We start from the raw sequence: 21,673 nt of genomic DNA, 5'->3' as shown, positions 1-21,673 counted from the left end.
CAAACGCCGAGGGACCAGAGCCAGAGTCCGGCCCGCGGGCACAAAACGCCCGCCGGGGCCTGCGCGCTCCGCCCACCCGCCGCTGTCGGCCCCGCCCTCCCTCTAAGCCCCGCCTCCTAGAGGGCCGTGGGCCGCTTCCGCCGCAGAGCCAGGCCGCACGTTGGCGCAGCACTAGGCCCGCCCCGTTCCTTGGGTCGCGAGCGCCGAACGCATCGAACGCAGCCAATGGGTGGTGTGGCGGCAGCACCGCGGGAGGTTCGATTGACCGAGCCTGGCGGGACCGGGGAGCCCTGGCGGCTGTTAACGCGCGCTTTGGGAAGAGGAAGGTTGAGCCGGCGGGAGCGCTTGGGTCCGACTTCATCTCTGCCGCTCTTTCCAACCCCGCCTGGGATTCCGCTCTCAAGCCCGGGTCTGCTTCTTGTCCCGCCTGGACCCCTGCCCTGCCTCCCTCTGTCCGGGCCTGCCATCCGCACTCCAGGCTGGGAAATCCCCCTTCTCCGGACTCGGGCGCCTCGCCCTCCCCGGGCCTCGGATTTTCACTCCAGCATCTCTCTTCTGGCCTGTGATTACCTTCCCCCTCAGCTACCTCCCCCCCTCCCCCCCCCCGCACCACCCCTCACCGGTCCACCTGGGACCTTTATCCCGACTCCACTCTTCCGGTCCTGCACTCCACCTGTCTCCTGCCTCATCCCAGACCTCTACTCTTCTCTCCCTGGACATTTCCTCTTTGGCCCGATCTCCTGCCTCGGCTGACTGGCTACCGACACTCTTACAGTTTGGGCCCAAACCCTAGCCCCTGCCTGGGACCCCTCCATCCGTGCTCCCTCTTTAATTAGCCCATCCTCTTAGTAATACAGCAGCCCGCTCTTTACCAGGCCCTGGTTCTGCATTCTTAGCTGCTCGGCGCCTTTGACCTTTGGCTGATGGGTACTTGACGTCTTATGCTCCTGGGCCCAGGATGGTAAGTGTGGGTCCAGAGAAGACTGTGGGTAGCCTTGTGTTTGGGTCTAATAGGCTCAGGCTGCAGGATCCATGCTGGTGCTCAGTTTTCATTCTCCCCTTAACAGAGGAGAAGCTTAGCTCCCAGCCAGCTGGCCAAGAGAAAACCAGAAGGCAGAGCTTTTGATGATGAAGACTGGCAGCCTGGGGCAGTGGTGAGTACTCCGCCCTAAATGGGGTAAGGAAGGTGGGGATGCAGGGTTTCCAGCCAAAAGGAAGCCTGATCTTGGTTTCTGGGGTTAGATGGAATGAACCTGGTCACCTACAGAAGCCTCCTCCGTATGTTTTATAGTAAGCACATATCAAAGAGGCCCCAGAAGCCTCTTTCATATATGCTTACCATGTGTCAGGCATTGGACAAGATCAATAAAATCTTTGTCCTCAAGGTGCTCACTAGAAGCTAATATAGCCTCAATTTCTCTGGTAGGAAGAGGTATTCCAAAGCAAAAGAGCAGCTTGGATTGGCCCTTTGGCTCCCTTGGAAAAAAAGAGCCCCCCAGCAGCAACTAGCAGCTTGCCCTTTTGCCTTTCGTCCCCTGCCCAGTGCAGTAGAGTATACTGGGCCTACCTGAGGGTCCTGGACTCGTTTGGTTCTAGATTGGAGGGATGGTGCCCCTCCAGTCCCTGCTGACATTCAAGGACAACATCTTTGACTTTGGACTGGGCCTTGTGCTCTGCTTCCTGCCTTGGAGGCTTTCTGGGGCTGGCTATGGGCAGGACCTATGTAAACCAAAATTAATAGGGCAATGGGGCATGTACTTCAGAGAGAGAGAGAGAGAGCAGTTCAAGAAGCAGGGGCTTGGCCGCTCAAACTTTGGAGGAAGGGATTAGCTAAGGAATGTCTAGAAGGCAATTTTGGGCAGGGGTAGTGTATGAGCCAAAGCACGTGTTGAGAGGGGAAGGAGCTTGGTGCTTCTGTTTCATCTGTGTCTTACAGCATCATTGATGCTTCATATAGCTTGGCAAGCTGGTACAAGTGGGTTCTTGCCTGATGGCGTGGTAGAGCTTGCTCTGTAAGTTGCACCAGTAGTGTGCAGGGGGCTCCTCTGCCTGTGAGGGAGGCACACTGGCTGCCCCTTGCCACTTACATAGGTCTCAGACTTGAACTTGGGGTAGCACTTGGTGCAGCTAGGTCATAAATGGTGCTGGCTGCTGCTGGTTGACTCCTGAAAATAAATTCCATTCTAGTGTCCTCACGGCCATGGTGTTGACTGACTGGGGAGTGGCCTCAGTGGCCCGGGAGTTGGGGGCAGCAGTACTCAGGGCAAACGGTTGCTCAGTCATTCCTTGGGGCTTTTGGAGTGTAGATTTGGAGGCAGCATGACTCCATGCTGCTGCCAGATTTGCCCTTCGCAGGCGTCATTCACCTCTTCCATTGTCCCTCCTCACCTTAGGCAGGTTCTTTAACCTCATTCAGCTCCGGTTTTCTCACCTCTTAAATAAGGATGATAATAAACCTATGTCATAGCGTGACTGTGAAGAAGATACACAATAGTACATGTGAAGAGTTTAACATAGTGCCTGGCACTTAATAAGCATTTTAAGTATTAGTTGCCATTGTAGTGAACACCCGGGTCTTCCAGACTTCACCTTCTTCAATACTCTATCCTAGACTCCTAAGAAACGGAAATCCAGCAGTGAGACACAGAGCCAGGAAAGTTTCCTGTCTCCTTTTCGGAAAGCTTTGACTCAACTAACGAATCGGCCACCCTGTCTGGACAGTAGTCAACATGTAAGTCAGCTACCGCCTGCCGGTGTATGTGTGTGCCCTGTTTTGCATAGGGACCCTCTCGTCCCTGAAGATTCCGTCAGTGCTGTATAGAGTGCTGTACAGATAAACTTCATGGGGAGCTTTGAGCCTGCCCACAGCTCCGCGGCCTGAGAGAGGCCTGGCCTCTTTCCTTAGAGATGTGCGCTGGACTTGGAGTCCCTTTTGTTTATAGGTTCTTGGGCACCAGCTCTCAGGTGGCTCAGATTCCGCAGGACAGGAGGGTAGAGGAGAGGGAAGGCGTTGGAGCCAGGATCCTCCTGCCAGCTCAGTCTCTGACTCTGCGTGTGGCTGTAAGGAGTATCGCAGTCCTATAGCTTTCACGTATTTCCTCTACTGAGGTCAAACTTAAGCATCACCGTGGCAGGTTTTGTGCATTATCTCATGTAATTCTCCTTTTTTAGGATGAGGAAGCCGGGTCTCAGAGGGGTTAAGTAATTTGCCTGAAGTCTGCTAGCTCTGAAGCTTCTTTCCACCAGGCTTTCTGAGGGACAGTGATTTTGAGTTCTCTGCCCTTGGAATTTCTTAAGTGATAAGAGCACCAAAGGTGTCTTTTGTTATTCATGACAAGCCACTTTCAGCCACACCTGAGTTTACTTTAAAGAGATGTCCTTTGTAAAGAACCTAACCTTGAGGGCTGGTTGCCAGGGAAACCAAACCTAGGATTAGAGGGTTAGAACTTTCAGCCCCACCCTGATTTCTAGGAGGGAAGAAGGGCTGGAGAATTGGGTTCAGTCACCGCTGGCCAATGATTTAATCATGGTAATGAAGTCTCCATAAAAAAAACCCAAAAGGACAGGGTTTGGAGAGCTTCTGGGTTAGCAAACAGGAATGCATCCATGTGCAGGGAGGGTGGTGCACCCTGTCCACTGGGACAGAAGCTCTTGCGCTCTGGACCCTCCCAGGTCTCTTCTGTGTATCTCCTCATCTGGCTGTTCATTCATATTCTTCACTAGCCTTTGTGATAACCCAGTAATCCAGTAAGTAAACTGTATTCCTGACTTCTGTGAGCCACTCGAGCAAATTATTTGAACCCGAGGAGAGGGTTGTGGGAACCTCCAATTTATAGCCTGTTGGCCAGAAGCACAGGTAACAACGTAGACTTGGTATTGGCTTCTGAAGTGGGGGTGGGGGAAGAAGTCTTGTGGGGCTGAACACTTAACCTGTAGGATCTGATGCTTGCTCCAGGTAGATCGTGTCAGAATTGAGCTAGACTGTAGGACTCCCAGGTGGTGTCGAAGAATTGCGACGTGTGGAAAACCCACACACCTGGTGTTGGTTGTGAAGTGTTGTAGTAGACTATTGAGAGACACACAGGAGTGTGTGTTTCCTTTACAGGGATGTTTTGAAGGAAAGATGGGAATATGTTGATAAGGATGTGTAGTGGAGGTTAGCTGTTTGTTCATTCAGCAAACGTTTTAAAACATTTTCATGTAGTAGTTGATAAAAAGAAAAGAATGTTATGTATGTTATATGTATATAACGTGTGTAAGATATAAAACACAATATAAGTGCCTGTGAACCCACTATCCAGGACTGGAACATTATCAAAGCCATAATCCCTTTTCCCATCCCCAGAGGTAACCATTATCCTGGATTATGTTCATCATCCCTTGCTTTTTTGTGATAGTTTTACCATATGTATATAATTCACTAAGTAATACGTCATTTGTTTCTTGAGCTTTAAAAATGGTGTGTAGTCCTCTGGGACAGTTTTCATTCAGGATCCATTGAAGTTGTCCAGTGTAGCTATGTAACATAAGTGCAGGTGTGGTGGGAGTACACAGTAGTGGGGCTCACAGTCTGGAGGTTGGTTGAAGACCTGAATCTGAGGGACATGCTGGTTAGGTTGAGTCCTGAAGGATGTAAGAGGTCAGCCAGGCGAAGAGTGTGGGAAATGTTCTAGATGGAAGGGAGAGCCTGTGTGAAAACTGGAGGAAGGGACCCAAGAGGCAAGAGTGCCTTGGGCCCACAAAAGTCGTAGTGCAGCCCTGGAGATGAGGACTTTGGCCTTAGACGCTGTGAGTTTAAAGTCCTGTAAGATGTCTGGGATTGGAGGTGGTTGCAAATATGATTATGGAACCTAGGAGGAAGGTATGGACTGGAAATAGATTTGGGGTCATTAGCATAGAGATAATATTTCATACCTCTGAAGTGTTTTGGAGTGTCAGGGTGGGGGTACAGTCAGAAAAGCTGAGGGCTGAGCCCTGAGGAACACTGACTTGAGGGGGTTAGGCAGAGGAAGAAGAGCCCCTTAGGGGACTGAACATGAGGTCCCAGAGAAGTGGAATAGTCGGAGAGTGGTGTCATGGAAGTGTGGAATGGTGGGAGAGTGGTGTCAAGGCAGAGAATATTTGAGAAGGAATGGCCAGCTTTGCCTAGTAAGATAAGGATAGAAGCATATCCATTGGACTTAGGGTCATGTAGGCCATTGGTGATCTTGGCCAGAGTCATTTCAGAGGAGTAGAAGGGGCAGAAGATAGATAGGAGGTGTGGGAGATAAGGAGGGAGAGACAGAAAACTCTAGAAGTTTGAAAGGGAGGAGATAAGAGGTCAAAGGAATTTTTGTTTTTGAGATAGTTAAGCATGTTTTAAATGCTGTGAGAAAGAGCCAGCAGAGAGGGAGAGATGATGCAGGAGAGACACGGCAGAACTGCTGGAGTGCATCTCTGCAGGAGAGGGAGGCCTCGACCTTGGTGGGAGGAGGAGCGCTCTCCCTCTTCTGCCAGAAGGAAAGACGGTATGAATTTTCAGTAACTAAATGTACAAAGTGAGAGCATGCACCTCCCCTGCCTCTGCTGGAGTCTAGTGGGTATTACCAGGCCAGATTCCCGGAGGCTGGCCATCGCGAGTCTTGTGGACTGTGCCCTCAGACGTTTTTGGCCTGGGTCCCTAGAATCCTGCTGTCCTAGTTGCACAAGCCTGCAGTTCTCCCTGCAGAACCCGTGGCTCCCGGGTTTTATTGAAAGTCTTGCTTTTTAAATTTGGAGTATAAATTCTTGGCTACTCAGAGCCTCAAATCTAGCCTTCTATATTGATAATCTTGAAAATAATATTTCAGTTTCAGAATTGAAAGCAGAATTGATGCCAAATTAAAAAGGAAGAGTCCATTTCCTTCCTTTTCCTCTTCTTTGACTTAAAGATAGCTTTTTGTTAGCATTTTTCTATATGAGTTTTTCCTTATCATTGCTCTTCATAATTATAATAACATGGTAACTAAAAATAGTCAATAAAAGATTTTATTCAGCTGCAAAGAAATATGCAAATAAACAAAGAATTGGGCCTTTCTCCAACCCTGCCCTTGTCATGTTGTTTAGTGTGATAATGAAGTTCACTTATCCACATTCCTTTTCTATCTTCCAATAGATCACCAATATTCATTACATTTTTTCTATTTAAAGTACACTGAGGGGCCAGCCTGGTCGCTCAGCGGTTAAGTGCTTCAGCGGCCCAGGGTTTGCTGGTTCGGATCCCGGGTGAAGACATGGCACCATTTGGCAAGCCATGCTGTGGTAGGCGTCCCACATATAAAGCAGAGGAAGATGGACATGGATGTTAGCTCAGGGCCAGTCTTCCTCAGCAAAAAGAGGAGGATTGGCAACAGATGTTAGCTCAGGGCTAATCTTCCTCAAAAAAAAGTAATAAAAAATGAAGTTTCTAGAAATTTATAATGATCGGTATAGAAATGGGTCAGAATACACAGGTAAAAATTTCAGGGTGAGATAGGCTTGCTTTTTTTTTTTTCCACATTAAACTGCCTTTTTTGCTGGAAGGGAGTTTTTCTCTTCACTTCTTTTTCCCTAATGTATTCCCGTTAAAACTACCTTTAGGTTTTCTGCTCTTGTTTTCTTCTTGCTCTCTTGGCTTCCAGCTCTTGTTTTGTTGGGGTTCACAGGCTATTGTAATTCTTCAGAGGGCTCAGGTGTGTGTAGACCAAAACTTTGATGGGAGTTGTCAGGGTTAGCTCAGGAGCTAGTGCCGTGGACGCCCCTTGCTGCTCTCTGCCCCGCCCCAGCTCCATAGCCCAGGGCTGATTCCAGGCTGAGGCGATGGCACAGAGGCTTCCTGCAAGCCCTGAGGTGGAGGGACCAAGGGCACCCTTGACTGGGACCTACATGTGTCTGCTTCCTGTCACCTTTGTCCCCCTTGCTTTTTCTTGGTGATGGGCTTGCCCTTTCTCTTATGTCCCTTTTCTCATCTTGTTCTCTCTCTTCTGCCTTCCCATGGCAGGAGGCTGCTGAGTCTGGGCTGATCCACTTGGCTATACTCAAACAGGTTGGGTTAGGAGGCTGTATTGTCACTGGTTACAAGTAAGGGCCCTGGAATCAGGAAAGTCCTGCATCTGTCTTGGCTGTGTGACCTGGGAAAGTGACTCAACCACTCTAAGTCTCAATTTGCTCCTCTGTAAAATGGGGATACCAGTAATATCAAACAGATCTCATAGGGCTGTTAGTGAGGTTTAAATGATAACATGAATGCAAGGGGCTTAGTACTGCGTCTCACATTATTGTCATTTTTGCTGTTGGGTTTTTTTTTTTTTCCTTTTTCTCCCCAAAGCCCCCCCCCAGTACATAGTTGTGTATTTTTAGTTGTGGGTCCTTCTAGTTGTGGCATTCAGGACGCCGCCCCAGCATGGCCTGATGAGTGGTGCCACGTCCGCGCCCAGGATTCGAACTGGCGAAACCCTGGGCCGCCGAAGCGGAGCATGTGAACTTAACTGCTCGGCCACGGGGCTGGCCCTGCTGTTGTTTTTAATATTATTATTTTACTAATTCTGCTACTCCTATTACTCTTGTTACCACTACTCTTTGAGGGGCTCTTTAGTTCCCACGAAGGCTGATGTAGGAATTGATGTGGGAATTAGAGGCAGAATTGATACGATAAAAAAAGGTTTGTGAGGTGTGCTTGGGAAGACGTAGCCCTATAGGACAGTGGTTGAACCCAGACTTTGGAGTTTCCTGTTAGTACTGGGGTTGGGTAAGTGTCTAGTGCTTTCTTCTTGAGGTGCTGCATCCTAGGGAATAGCTAGGTGTCCTCACTGGCGTGGTCGTTCATGAGCTGATGAGTCTGAAACTTGTGGTTGACTGAGGCTCGGCACTTGCCAAAGGCACTCTGCTGTCCCTGGGTATTTGTAGAACCTTATGTAAAGCCTCGAAGACGGAAGCTGTTGGACAAAACTTAACGTAATATTGAGCGCATCTTATGTTCCACATGCATCTGAATGAGACATAATCAAAATACAATGCTCTGAATGTATTATGATGCTTAAATAGGCATTTTAGACTGCATTGTAAAACTATTGTCGCACAACATCTCCAATCAATGCTGAATTCCTATTTCTTCTCATTCTTTTTAGGAAGCGTTTATTCGAAGCATTTTGTCAAAGCCTTTCAAAATCCCCATTCCGAACTATCAAGGTAAAAAATGGAGACTTCTCTGTTTTTTTAATCACTCATGTGTGAGTGTGCCTGAATAGATTAAAAACCTCTGCTTTAGTAAATACAAGCTTAGCTTGGAATTGAAGGCGTCAGTCCAGTGGTGACTGTGTATGGGCTGACCATCCTGAGGCCTGCGTGAAGGCTGTGTTTGGTAGCTTCAGCAGGGGCTGCCAAGACCCTCATCTTGTTGGGGATGTGCCAGAGCTCAGGGAGCTCCTGGTGGGCCAGGGTGGCTAATGGACCCAGGCTTCATTCAGTCCAAGAGAGTTCAATGGCCTCTCCTTTATGAGGTTGACTCTGTCAGAGGCCTAGGTTCTACACAGTTTTCCCCTGTCCTGTGTAGGGCATAGCATTGTGTTAAAACTGGGACTGGGGAGGGAGGAGGCCCACTCTCAAGAGCTCTCAGTCTTGAAAGGCCCCTGTAGGGTTTCAGACCTTTCCGGAATTCATTTGAGTTGAGATGAGCAAGACCCTGCCCCCCAGAGGTTTGTAGTTGAATGGGAGAAGTAACGTGGGAAAAACTAGTCTAAGGCAGACTGGGATGATTGTCAGGTGGAGTTGCCTATACAGGGCTTGGAGAGGTTCTAGGGGAGAGAGGGTCACATGGGAGCTTGGGAAAGGTTATGTGAAGGATAGGCATTTGAGCTGGGCCTGCTGGAGCTACTCACTGCAGAGGCTTAGGTGACAGATGTTGATTTCTAGGTCCTCTGGGCTCTCGAGCATTGGGCCTCAAAAGGGCTGGGGTCCGCCGGGCCCTCCATGACCCCCTGGATGAAGGTGCCTTGGTTCTGTACGAGCCTCCTCCACTGAGCGCCCATGACCAGCTGAAGCTTGACAAGTATGTGCATTGGTATTTCTTGAGCAGTTCTGGTCCTCTAACTACACTTACCCGAGAGGGCAGAGGGCATTTTGGTGTGTGATTTCTCCTTGGTTTTGGCATATGTTTTCAGAGTGCTGTCATGGCTACTGCACCATCCAGAGAGTGGATAGGTGGGGAAGGGGAGTGCCTGGGGAAGAGCATGTGGTTATGTCTAGTTGGTGGGGGTTCCTTACCCTTTCCAGCTAGGCTCATTCGGGGGAGCAAGAAGGGTTGAGGTGATGGCATAGGGAATCCATCACCCCTCCTAACTTTCTAACTCCTGGAGCAGGAATTTGCTATGGTTTGATTACCAGGCCAAGGAGGTCCTCTCTCAGTCAACTGGCTCTGTGGCCTCTGGATCAGCAGGACACAACTTTCTGAGGGCATGCCCTTGCTCATGTCTGAGCTTCATGTTTTCTTTGCTGTGCTTTCTTAGGGAAAAACTCCCTGTCCATGTGGTTGTTGATCCTATTCTCAGTAAGGTCTTGCGGCCTCATCAGAGAGAGGTAAATGGGGGTGGGAGGAATGAGGTATGGGCTAAGGGGTTGAGCCTGGGAGGCTGCCATCCCTGCGGCAGCAGCGGTGTGGATGCCAAAGTGGGCTGAGTGCTGTCATTCCCCAGGGAGTGAAGTTCCTGTGGGAGTGTGTCACCAGTCGGCGCATCCCTGGCAGCCATGGCTGCATCATGGCTGACGAGATGGGCCTGGGCAAGACACTGCAGTGCATCACGTTGATGTGGACGCTTTTGCGCCAGAGTCCAGAGTGCAAGCCAGAAATTGACAAGGCAGTGGTGGTGTCGCCCTCCAGCCTAGTGAAGAACTGGTACAATGAAGTTGGGAAATGGCTTGGAGGGAGGATCCAACCTCTGGCCATCGACGGAGGCTCTAAGGATGAGATAGACCAAAAGCTGGGTATGGAGGCTTAACGAAGATGGTTGCACTTTTCCACACCACATGCTCCTTTCTTAGTGTGTGCTCACTGATGGCCAGAGTTGAGGGCAATGAAGGGGTGGAAGAGAAGAGAATTCTCATGGAATATGGTTGAAATATTTACTACCTGGCTAAATTAAAGAGCTGTCAAACTGGTGTTTTCTTTAAGATATTCTAAAATTTGTTCCCTTGACAAATTTTCTGTTGTAGAAGGATTCATGAACCAGCGTGGAGCCAGAGTGCCTTCTCCCATCCTCATCATTTCCTATGAGACATTCCGCCTTCACGTTGGAGTCCTCCAGAAAGGGAGTGTTGGACTGGTCATATGTGACGAGGTACTTGACTCAGCAGTTGGGGGGGTAGGAGAAAGTTTCTCAAAGTCTCCTCACTGAGCACTGCCAGCCCAGGGCTGTGCCAGTCACTGGGGAATGCTGGGGACAGAGCATGCTGCCTCAGAGGGGCAGGTGAGAGGGGGCGCCCAAGATACCAGTCTGCCAAAAGAGGGAGTGAGTAGGGCTTGGAACTCTGAGGAGGGTGAGGTGCTGTAGGCTGATTGGTTTTGTTGCCTCCACACAGTATTCCTAGACCAACGAAGGACTTTGAAGGATGGGAGGGATCTGGATGGGTGGAGAGACATCGTACAGAGTTAGGAGAACAGGGTCTAGGGTTGGAGAGACCTTTATTCAAATCCTGCTCTGCCGCTTACCAGTGATAGGACCTGGGACAAGTTACTTAATCACCTGAGCTTCTGTTTTTGTGTCAGTAAAATAGGGTGGTAATATCTGCCTTATGGGATTATTGTGGGGATTAAATGAGGCTATTGAGGGAAAGCTCTTATCGTAGTCATAAGACCTTGGTAAATGTCAGCTCTGGTTTTTATTCTAGGCTGGGGGACTCATGAACAGAAGCACAGAGATAGGAAAGCCCAGTGTGGACATCCATATACCTTACATTAATCTGTGTTGGTTCTCTAGGACTAGGGGAAATATGGCCATAGTTACTTCCTGACCTTTTCCAGCACTATGCATGAATGATGGTAGAGATGCTACTACTTAGAAAGGAGTGATGGTGGCTGGGAGCTTCCAAGTATAAAGAATTTTCCAGGATTCTAGGGGGTTTGGCTATCTTGAAGTTGTTGCCGTTGTTTGCATTTCTTGGGAGAGTTAAGGTCACTTTGCACATCCTTGGAGCTCTAGTGGAGAGGTGGCTGAAAGACTTGGCCAGATCTGTCTACTGATTGGCAGGCGTGACTGTGCTCTGGGGACTATAGATTACCCCAGTATCTGAGGGTCTCTTGGGAGGGGACAGAGAAGAAAATCTTACTTTGGGGTGCCATGCTTGCTAGTTGTGAGCTATTTCCCAGTTGGGCTTTTGTCCCTATGAAAAGTCAGTTATTGTCTGGCATGTCTGATACACTGATGGGCTGTTCCTTCTGGTAGGAGTAAGAGATTTAGCAGGTTGAGGTGGCATATGTGTGTGACCACCCTGTGAAGCTCAGGGTCCTGGCATTTGCTTTCTCACCCTGGAAGGGGACTGCCAGGAGCCTGATCCAGAGGCCAGGGCATTGGAGAGGAAGGTAGGCTGTAGCTGTCAAGTCCTTGAGGACTGAGGGGCATCTACGTTTTCTTCTGCTCTGTAGCGTTCCTTTCCTCCTCACTCTTTCTTGTTTCCTGAGCTGACTCTGCAGGGCACAAGAGTGCCTCTTGCCACACTGCAGCCGCCGGCCCTCCCTTCTGCTCATCTACCTTTTATTTTTTGGCAGCTTGTTAATTTTCAGAGACCTGAGGAAGCCAAAGCCCTGACAGATAGTCAGCCTACTCTAGGAGGAGAGAGTGTCCTGTTCAGACCGTGGAGAGGGAAGTTGCCACCCCAGGCTTTCATGTTCCCCGCACCCACAGCGCTTCCTCCCAGCCACTGCTTCTCTCTGGACACATAGTTTTGCATATTAACTCTGTGTACAAGATCATTGATCCTCACAGTACTCTGAGTTAGGCAGGGCAAGTCAGAAGACTTGGGATCAGCCTTGGCTTTGCCGCTTGTAAGCATGATTGTGTAGATGAGACTGCTCTGAGCCTCAGTTTCCTCATCTATAGGGTAGATGGCACAGCGTCTACCTGAAAAGGACATAATCGGGATCAAGAGTGAGGCTATGTGGAAGCATTTTGTAAAGTGTCCGAATAGGGGAGGGACTGATGTCATCATCATCTCAGTTTTGGAGATGAGACTAGCTGAGGGAAGTGCAGTGACTCGTCCAGGTCCCCCCGGTGAGGACATGGGGAGCTGGGACTGGAATCCAGGTCTGAGGTTTCGAGTTCTGGCTCTCTTTCCTCTCCCTTACTGCCTTGGATATAACTCAAAGCTTGGTGTAGGAAGAAGCTTGGCTTGGGTATGGAAGGGCTGTCCCTGTGTGCCTCAGCCAGACCCGTATATGTTCCTTTACAAATGCTAGAACCCAAAACAAGGCAGATGAAAGATGCTGGGGAAATGCATGACAAACAAGCATGCTACTCATAGGGCTCACATTTCCGAGAGAGAAGTGGTGGTGTTCAATCTTGGTATCAGTTTTTGCTTTTGAAAAGGATAAATTGAGAACTCTGCCAAAAGAGGAATTCAGCAGAAGCTTATAAATAAGAGCTTTGACAACTCTTCATTGGGCCAAAATGTTTGATTTGCTGTCATGCAGAGTTGGGGTTTTAAATTCACAGGCGATGGTGGCAGGAGCTGGGTCTGGAGCCAGGGAGCTCCCATAGGGAGCTGGGTTTGGCTTTCTTTTCCACGGAGACCCACAGGGATAGTGTATCAGCCCAGTTCATTCATTGGGTTATTTATTAAGGGCCTGTTATGTGTCAGGCCCTGGGAATCCCATGATGCCTGCCCTCAGGGAGCTTCAGTTTGAGGGATCCAAGTGTTGACGTCCATTGCCCTAGGGCCTTTTGAGTAATTTCCTCACAAGTTTCAAGTTCCATTTTCCTCTTCAGCTCAGAAGTCTCAGCCTTCTGTTTCAGGGCTAGTGCTTGGAGCCTCCAGTCATTTTTAATTCAGTTGAATTTTTTTGTTTTGGATATCTTAAAGAATTTTTTTTTAATTGCGGTGTAATTAACATAACATTGTGTTAGTTTTAGGTGTACAACATCCAGTCATTTTTTAAAAATTAAAATTCTATGTCAAATTCTTTAATAGCAGTGTTGGTTGTTCCTTTGTTCTTTCATTCAGCAAGCATTCACTGCACAGTGCTCTGTGTGGGGCTCTGTCCTGTGCACTGAAGCTGTAAAGGCAAATCTGCCATGGTCTCTCCCTAAGCAGTTGCTGGCCAGGTGAGGAGAGAGGGCACGGCAGGGTGTGAGTGGTGCTCTCGTATATAGAGCAGTAGGCGAGAGGCGGAACAGCACAGGGCCCAGACTGCAGAATTGTTCAGACCTGAGTGCAAATGCCAGTGCTGCTGCTTTCTACCAGTGTGATTCTGGATAGTTCACCTCCGAACCTCAGAGTCTCTAAAATGGGTGTTAGCATTTCAACTCATGTGACTGTCATCTGGATTATAGAAGAGAATATAGGTAAAGAGCTTAGTACAGTGTCTGGCACATTAAAAGGATTCAGTAAACAGCTATTATGTAGTGTCATTGGAGCACAGAGGTGAGAGAGACCAACAGCCTGGGGTCATTGAGGAAGGCTTTGCATAGGAGGTCACATTGGAACAATTTGCCTGTGGAAGAGAATTCTGAGCAGAGGAGAGGCATGGGCCAAGAGACCTAAGGACATGCAGTATTAGGAGTGGTGAGGAGTTACGACTTCCTGGACTATGACAAGCTGTGGAGAGGGTCAGAGAAGTTTGCTGGGGCCTCATTGAGAATTGCCAAGCTAATGGGCTTGGACTTGATCTGATAGATGGGAGAGTCAGTGGAGGGTCTGTGTTTAATTGTATTGTGCAAGACTGACTTATTTGTTCATTCTTTCACTGGTGGTTGTGTTTTGTGTACCTTGCCCAGTGAGGGGCTGAATGGCAGCTGGAGGCAGATCACAAGCCTGATCTTGCCCATGTGGGGAAAGAGGGAAGATGATATGGTCCTTTATTATTTTCTTGAAAAAGTATTAAAAGAGGCGCCGGCCCAGTGGCACAGCAGTTAAGCGCGCACATTCCGCTTCAGCGGCCCGGGGTTTGCCGGTTCGGATCCCAGGTGTGGACATGGCAGCGCTTGGCAAGCCATGCGGTGGTAGGCATCCCACATATGAAGTGGAGGAAGATAGGCTCAGGGCCAGTCTTCCTCAGCAAAACAAAACAAAACAAAACAAAAAAAACACTTAAAAGAGAGAAGTAACAGAGGTGTGTATGGTGGTGGGGTGGGTGACAGGGAGAATAGGGATTGGGGAAGAGATGCAAAGGGAGTCAGAGAGACTCTTTAGATATATGAGCTGTGTGGGTTCTGTGGGAAGAGAGGAGGAGCCTGGGCCAAGTCCCTTTAGCACTGACAGCCCAGACTTGGCCTGAGACTAATGTAGAAGGCATCTGGCTCAGGAGGTTCTGGATTGGTTGGGCTGGTGGGGAGGGAGGATTCCCTGAAAGCACAGGTCTCTAATGTGGCTGCAGGATCTCTGAAGAGGATAGGCAGGCTGCTAAGGCTCTGGAGGTTGGGGCAGGGAAGAAGAGGGGAGGAAACAATCCTTGCTTTCTGGATGTAGTACTGGTCTGGAAACTGAAGGTCTGTCTCTTGAGCCTGATGTTTTTCCCTAAGCAAGCCGGTACACTCTCACTCTTGATGCTGCCTGCTCACTTCCCAAAGCCCCAGGACCTGTAATGTTTATGATTCCTCTTTTCCTGTATACACAAGACTGCCACCATTGGGGATGTCACATTGTGTCCAGGCCTAAGTGAGAACTGATTTCTTTGCAGGGACACAGGCTCAAGAACTCTGAGAATCAGACTTACCAGGCCCTGGACAGCTTGAACACCAGCCGGCGGGTGCTCATCTCCGGGACCCCCATCCAGAATGATCTCCTTGAGTATTTCAGCTTGGTACATTTTGTTAATTCAGGCATCCTGGGTAAGAATGCAGCCTTGTCTGCTACATTGGAGAGGAGCCTTGCCGTGGCCTTGGGAATGTAACTCAAGCTGAGGAGAGCTAGTGGGTCACTAGGCACTCTTGTAGGAAGACTTCTCTTGTCAGGGAGTAGCAAAGTCGTTGGGTGACCTTGGCTCTGCTGAGCAACTCAGCAAGAATGGCCCACTCTGGCCATTTTTCCACTGCAGAGGTGGCAGGGCCTATGCAGGGCATGGTGTCATTGTGAGCTGGGGATGGAAACACTACCCCCAGGCAATTGTGCTCATCACATCCTGGCTGCCCCACAAAAACTTTGGCCTCAGAGCAGACTCTGTCTTGGGCAGTTTTTGTGTGTGTGTGTGTGTGTGTGTGAGAGAGGAAGAGCAGCCCTGAGCTAACACCTGTTGCCAATTCTCCCTTTTTTTTTGCTTGAGGAAGATTGGCCCTGAGCTAACATCTGTGCCAGTCTTCCCCTATTTTGTACGTGGGTTGCTGCCACACTGCCACAGTGTGGCTTGATGAGTGGTGTAGGTCCACGCCTGGGATCCAAACCTGTGAATCCACATCACCGAAGTGGAGCAAGCTGAATTTGACCACTATGCCACTGGACCAGCCCTCCCTGCCTTTTTTGGAAGATTAGCCCTTAAGTGCACTTAACCACTGTGCCACCGGGCTGGCCCCTGATTTTTTTTTTAAACCATTCTTTAGTGTACTATTCTGTGTCATTAAGTATGTTCACATTGTTGTACAGCTGTCACCACTCTCCATCTCAAGAATTTTGTTTATTTTGCAAAACTGAAACTCTACCCTTTAAACAATAACTCCCCATTTCCTACTCCCTCTAGCTCCTGGCAGCTACACTTTGGGCAACTCTTGCATGTAGATAGCTGTGGAAGGGTTTGTCAGTGCCACCTCAACTTGCCAGTGCTCAGGAAATTACTTTAGGTAGAGAACAGGCTGAGCAGCAGGATTTTTCACCATGTGAACACACTTGTGTAGCCACCACCAGATCAATTACTACCACCATCTCAGCAGCGTCCCCTTTTAATTACTACTCTCCTTTTTCCCCAGAAGTATACACTCTCCTGACACTCAAGATTGGTTTTTGCCTATTTTTGAACTTTATATGAATGGAATCATACAGTATATATTCCTTTGCATCTGGTTTCTTTTGTTCAACATTATATTTATGAGATTCATCCATGTTGTTGCATGTAGCAGTAGTTTGTTCATTTTATTTTTTTATGCTATTCCATTTTATGAATATACCAGAATTTATCTATTCCATTGTTGATAGACAATTGAGTTGTTTCTAGTTTTTTATTTTGAATAGTGATGCTGTGAATATTCTTGTAGATGTTTTTACATGAGCATAGTATGCATTTCTCTTGGTTAAGTATGCATTTCTCTGTCCTATGAGTAGACTTGCTGAGTCATAAATTATGCATGTGTTCAGCTCTAGTAGATATTCCAGTTTTCCAAAGTGATTGTACCAGCACTGCATGAGAATTCCAGTGTCTCTACATCTGGGGTCAGCAAATTTTTTCTTGGTTATATAGTATTTTAGGCTCATAGGTCATACTGTCTCTGTCACAGTTATTCAGCTCTGCTATTGTGGCATGAGAGCAGCCATAAATAATATGTAAATGAATGGGCATGACTGTGTTCTAATAAAACCTTATTTAGAGAAATAGGTAGCTGGTGCATGGCTGTAGTTGGATGATCTCTGTTCTATATTGTCATCAATATTTATTTTCTTTAAAAGAAATTTTTTAATTTTACTCATTATGGTGTTTGTGATATCTCCTCATTGCACTTAGCTAATGTTGAATAAAGTCGAACACCTTTTAATATGCTCACTGGCCATTTGGAGATCCTCTTTTGTGAGGTACCTGACCATTTTTTTTCCTGGCCAAAAGAAAAGCCTATATCCATTATGCAGTCATTCCCTATCCCCCATTACCCCAACCCTTAGTAACCACCAATCTGCTTTCTGTCTCTTTGGATTTGCTGGTTCTGGAAGTTTCATATAAATGCAGTCATACCATATGTGACCTTTTGTGTTTGGCTTCTTTTACTTAGTATAATGTTTTCAAGGGTCATCCACGTTGTAGCAGGTATCAGTACTTCATTGTACTGATACATACTACATTTTTTATAAAGAGCACAGCATATAGGTAGGCATTAAAAAAAATCCAGTCTGACAGTTGAGCTGCCTTTTAATTGGATTATTTGGTCCATTTATATTTAATGTAATTGGTTATATTTTTGGGTTTTAATCTACTATCTCACTATTTGGCCTTTCAAGTCTTCACTGCTTTGGTAGCTCACTGATCAATTCAAACAGAAATTGCTTGTAATTTGTTCACTCTTTTTGTTCTTGGCAGGAAGGTTGGTCTGTAACAAAGTAGTCTGTCATTACTGGCAGTGGGAAAATCATTCCTTTCCCACATTCTTTAATGCTGTAATTTTTCCTTCTCTCTTATGCTTAGGAACTGCCCACGAGTTCAAGAAGCATTTTGAGTTGCCAATTTTGAAGGGTCGAGATGCAGCTGCTAGTGAGGCAGACAGGCACCTAGGAGAGGAACGACTTCGGGAGCTCACCAGCATTGTGAATAGGTAATAGCAGGGTGGGAGCTGGGCTAGACAGTAGCACCTCTCTTTGGGCCTCCCTGAGTTAGGTTGTCAAAATTGCCTCCTAAGCCATCCAAGGCCAATCTTTTGGGGCCTTGGCCTTTGAGGGCTGGGATTCTAGGAAGAGAGTGAGATTTGTGCTCTGACCATAGCTACTGAATAAATGAAAGGGTCTTACAGGCTAATTCAATGCTTTCTTCCTGGCTTGGGCCTGTGGTCTGATTTTGGGCTGCTTAGCAACCTGCTGAGGAAGCTCTTTTCTGATGCTGCTGGACTTCCTGAGCAAAATATCCCTTGGAGCATTATTAGTACTATAGAAGCTTGCTGTCAGTCAGTCTCAGATCTAAAGCACCAGGCTTTCTTTCCCAGGCCTTGTAGTCTTCTGCCACAGGTAGGAGTAGATCCGAAGGACGAGTGTGGCTCCCAGGCTGAGAGAGCTTTCTCCATGGGGGCCACATAGCCTAGGGGGCAGGCACATTCTGCACTCCTCTGTTGTAGGTATATGCACTTGATGGCTTATATCCTAAAGAGTCCTGCCCTTCCCAACTGCCTGGCCACCTCTCCCTCAATTTTAGATGGCAGGAAGGAGAGTCACGGTGTTCCTAGGAGCTACTTCTGAGGTGCCTGATCCCTGTCCTTCCTGGTCTGCCAGGAGGTATGGGTTAATTTCATTGAGCCTCGGGCCATGTGGCAGCAAGCATTTGGGCAAATACAAACAGAAACTTCCCTAAGGACTTAGTGGTTTGCCCCTTGCTGTCCCTGTCGGAAACCTTGGCCTTCTCTTGAAGATTAGCTAAGCTTTTGAAGGGGAAGGGGAAGAGTTGTCAGTCTAAGCTAGACTGCTTGAAAGGGTCTCTATTTCCATGACTGAGACCCTGATTTGGATATCTATGCCGTAGGGCTAATGGGTCTCTGACATTTGATACTACAGAAGAGAGTCAGACTTGGTCCTCTGGGTGGTAGCTTGTATTCCAGTAATTAGCATGGCAGTTTTATCAGCCCCTGACCTTTTTATCCTGTTCTCCCCAGGTGCCTGATACGGAGGACATCTGATATCCTTTCTAAATATTTGCCTGTGAAGATTGAGCAGGTGGTTTGTTGTAGGTACTGAACTCAACTGAGGGGTGTGGAGTGGGTGAGTAAAAGCTCAGCCCCTGAGGCCTGGCTGGGCTCTGAAGGTGTCCTCAGGGTAGAAGTGTGGTCCAGCCTTTCCCACTGACCCAGCTGCCTTTTTTTTTAGGCTGACACCTCTTCAGAATGAGTTATACAAGAAGTTTCTGAGACAGGCCAAGCCAGCAGAAGAGTTGCGAGAGGGCAAAATGAGTGTGTCTTCCCTTTCTTCCATCACCTCACTGAAGAAGCTATGTAATCGTGAGTTCAGTCTGTCTGGAGTCCTCTGTGAGAGCAAGCAAGAAAAACTTGTCCAGAGTCCTCAAAGAGGCCACATGTGATTCCAGCCCTCCCTGAGGCATGAGCCCTGCACTGTATACTCTGTAGAGCAGACCCTTCGCTTTGGAAATTTTGCTTAACCTCTGCCAGCCCATGCTTGATGCTTGGGGTATATAGGACTGTGCCTGTGTGTGTGTGTGTGCGCACGCGCGCGCGCGCGCACGTGCACACGTGCATATAAAATGTTGAACAGGAGGAAAAATAGCAAACCTTGCCCTCTCTGGTAGAGCTCCCTTCTTGTTGGGAGAACACATTAGTGAACAAGATTGTCCACTCATGGTCCCAGGTGGTACTGACTGCACACTGGAATTTGGGGCCAAGCAAGCCTGGGGCTGAGGAAGGTCTTCTGGGTAGGCTTCCAGATGGGGTTCTAATGAGCATTAAAGTGGAAACTTCCAAAAGCAATGTAGCTGGCATTTTGGGTTTTTTTTTTCAGATCCAGCTCTGATCTATGATAAGTGTGTGGAAGAGGAAGATGGCTTTGAAGGTGCCTTGGACATATTCCCCCCTGGTTATAGCTCCAAGGCTCTAGAGCCCCAGCTGTCAGGTGAGCCCTTTCCTAAAGTCTTTGGGTTCCTCTGGGAGGAGGGGTGGGAGATTGTCTCTTTGTGCTAGACCTATCCTGTCTCCAGGCAGGAGATCAAGAGTAAGAATCCTGAACTATCGTGATGGCCTATGGGGGGCTAATGTTTGCTGATCTCCCCAGGTAAGATGCTGGTCCTTGATTACATTCTGGCGGTGACCCGAAGCCGTGGCAATGACAAAGTAGTGCTGGTGTCCAATTATACACAGACATTGGACCTCTTTGAGAAGCTCTGCCGGGCCCGAAGGTAGGGAAGAGCCTAACCAGCCTGCCAAGGGGTGCCTCCTCTACTGTCCCCCTAGAAAGAGTAGGTGTTCTGATTGGTGAATATGGGCCAAGATGTGGGTGCAGGAGGAACTTCTCAGAAGATGTCTGTGCCCTTCTTGCTGCAGTGACCCCAGCTCCATCTCCAAGCAGAATAGCCCCTGGTCCTTCAGGTACTCCCACAGGACAGAGTCCTGGCCCCTAGCTCCCTGCTCCTCCCTTTGGGAGTTTAGGGCCTTGGGCTGTGTGTGAACAGCCTAAAGCATGGTTGGTTCAGTCCCTTAAGTAGCTCTGGCTCCATGGGGTTCTGCTTCCTTCTTGGGTTTTGATCTTTGGGTTCCCCTTCAGGTACTTGTATGTCCGCTTGGATGGCACAATGTCCATTAAGAAGCGAGCCAAGGTTGTGGAGCGCTTCAACAATCCGTTGGTAAATGCAGAGCCCCTGTCCTCACATCACCAATGCAGGCACAATGGAATTAAGGGTTGATAGAGAAGCTATAAGGGGGCTCTGCTTTAGAGACTCCTTTGATTTTTTTCTGGTGGGTGTGGCAGGGTTAGGCTGGTTGGTGATGGCTGGGCTGGGAACTGACTTTGTGGGCTGGGAAATTGGCTGGTAGGCAAACTGGTGGTGCTCACAACTGGTCTGAGCATAAGAGTACAGATGTGTGAGAGAACAGTTGGCTGGGCTGTGTAGGATTCCACTTCAGGCTGCAAGAGGTTCTTTTTCTCTTGCTTCCTCTCTAGAGCCCTGACTTTGTCTTCATGCTGAGCAGCAAAGCTGGGGGCTGTGGCCTCAATCTCATTGGGGCTAACCGACTGGTCATGTTTGACCCTGACTGGAACCCGGCCAATGATGAACAAGCCATGGCCCGGGTCTGGCGTGACGGTCAAAAGAAGACCTGCTATATCTATCGCCTGCTGTCTGTAAGGATGGTGATTGTGGTTAAAGTAGGGGTGGGTCATGGGACAAGACCTTCAGGACCACCTTGGGTTGTTTCTCACTGCCTGTCTTTGGCCCCTCTGCCTCTAGCAGTGGTCAGGCTATGGGCTTAGCCTGGACCTCTTATTCTTCTCTTCTCTCCTCTCTCCACCCCATTCCCTCACATTCTTCTTACTGTGCCCTCTGGACACGTGTTCAATAGTTAAATTCCCCTGTGGCCTCATCCTTTACACAGGACACCTGCTTTCCCTCGTACCTGATTTCTACTTGCTTTGTCGTCTTCTCACACTCCATGTCCCATGGGGCTAAGAAGTGGTATTAGCAGTCTCCAAGTTCTCAGTGATCACTTAGACCATCCATCCTGTAGTTTCTCTTTTGACGCTCATGTTGTTTGACTTGACCACTCCTTTTCTTCCCCGCTGCAGTCATCTACTCTCTGCTATTTTCCTAATTCATTGATGAACTCAGATATCAGCTCAGTCTTCATTTCTTCCCCAAATCCAGCTATCATCCTGGAGGACTTCAGGGACCATCCAGCACTCTGGCCTTCATGTTTCCTTGACTTCATCTCTAAGGACCTCCTTAACTCCTCATTTAATTACTCCCAAGGCTACACTCTGGAACTTTAACAGTACCAAAACTTTACACAGTACCGAAAACTTGAATAGCTATCATTCTACTCTTACTTCTGTTTTTCCAGCTTTCTTATACCTCCTACATCTGCTTCAACTTCATGTCCCTAGTACGTCCCCCTAGTCTGGCTTGACTTCCCTT

The 21,673-nt window shown here is 48.3% G+C and overlaps 1 protein-coding gene across 2 annotated transcripts in view; it reads left to right on the top strand.

Moving 5' to 3' along the window:
* Window positions 1-250: 250 nt before the first annotated feature.
* The window catches only part of RAD54L (RAD54 like), a 24,374-nt gene continuing 2,951 nt past the window's right edge, over window positions 251-21,673 (top strand). Inside the window, exons 1-17 of one of the 2 annotated variants that reach the window (XM_008521531.2) lie at window positions 251-409; window positions 876-961; window positions 1,068-1,154; window positions 2,612-2,731; window positions 8,124-8,184; window positions 8,908-9,043; window positions 9,501-9,570; window positions 9,687-9,975; window positions 10,204-10,328; window positions 14,882-15,032; window positions 17,522-17,648; window positions 18,693-18,767; window positions 18,904-19,034; window positions 19,549-19,659; window positions 19,819-19,942; window positions 20,308-20,386; window positions 20,704-20,883. In XM_008521531.2, the coding sequence (XP_008519753.1) occupies window positions 959-961; window positions 1,068-1,154; window positions 2,612-2,731; window positions 8,124-8,184; window positions 8,908-9,043; window positions 9,501-9,570; window positions 9,687-9,975; window positions 10,204-10,328; window positions 14,882-15,032; window positions 17,522-17,648; window positions 18,693-18,767; window positions 18,904-19,034; window positions 19,549-19,659; window positions 19,819-19,942; window positions 20,308-20,386; window positions 20,704-20,883 (1,869 nt within the window). In that variant the 5' untranslated portion in view covers window positions 251-409; window positions 876-958. The remainder of the gene's footprint in view (window positions 410-875; window positions 962-1,067; window positions 1,155-2,611; window positions 2,732-8,123; window positions 8,185-8,907; window positions 9,044-9,500; window positions 9,571-9,686; window positions 9,976-10,203; window positions 10,329-14,881; window positions 15,033-17,521; window positions 17,649-18,692; window positions 18,768-18,903; window positions 19,035-19,548; window positions 19,660-19,818; window positions 19,943-20,307; window positions 20,387-20,703; window positions 20,884-21,673) is intronic. The other variant, XM_070609733.1, reaches the window with a different exon arrangement.

Source organism: Equus przewalskii, chromosome 2, assembly GCF_037783145.1.
Source record: "Equus przewalskii isolate Varuska chromosome 2, EquPr2, whole genome shotgun sequence".
Classification (NCBI taxonomy): Eukaryota; Metazoa; Chordata; class Mammalia; order Perissodactyla; family Equidae; genus Equus; species Equus przewalskii.
This window is presented reverse-complemented; position numbering and strand designations above follow the sequence as displayed.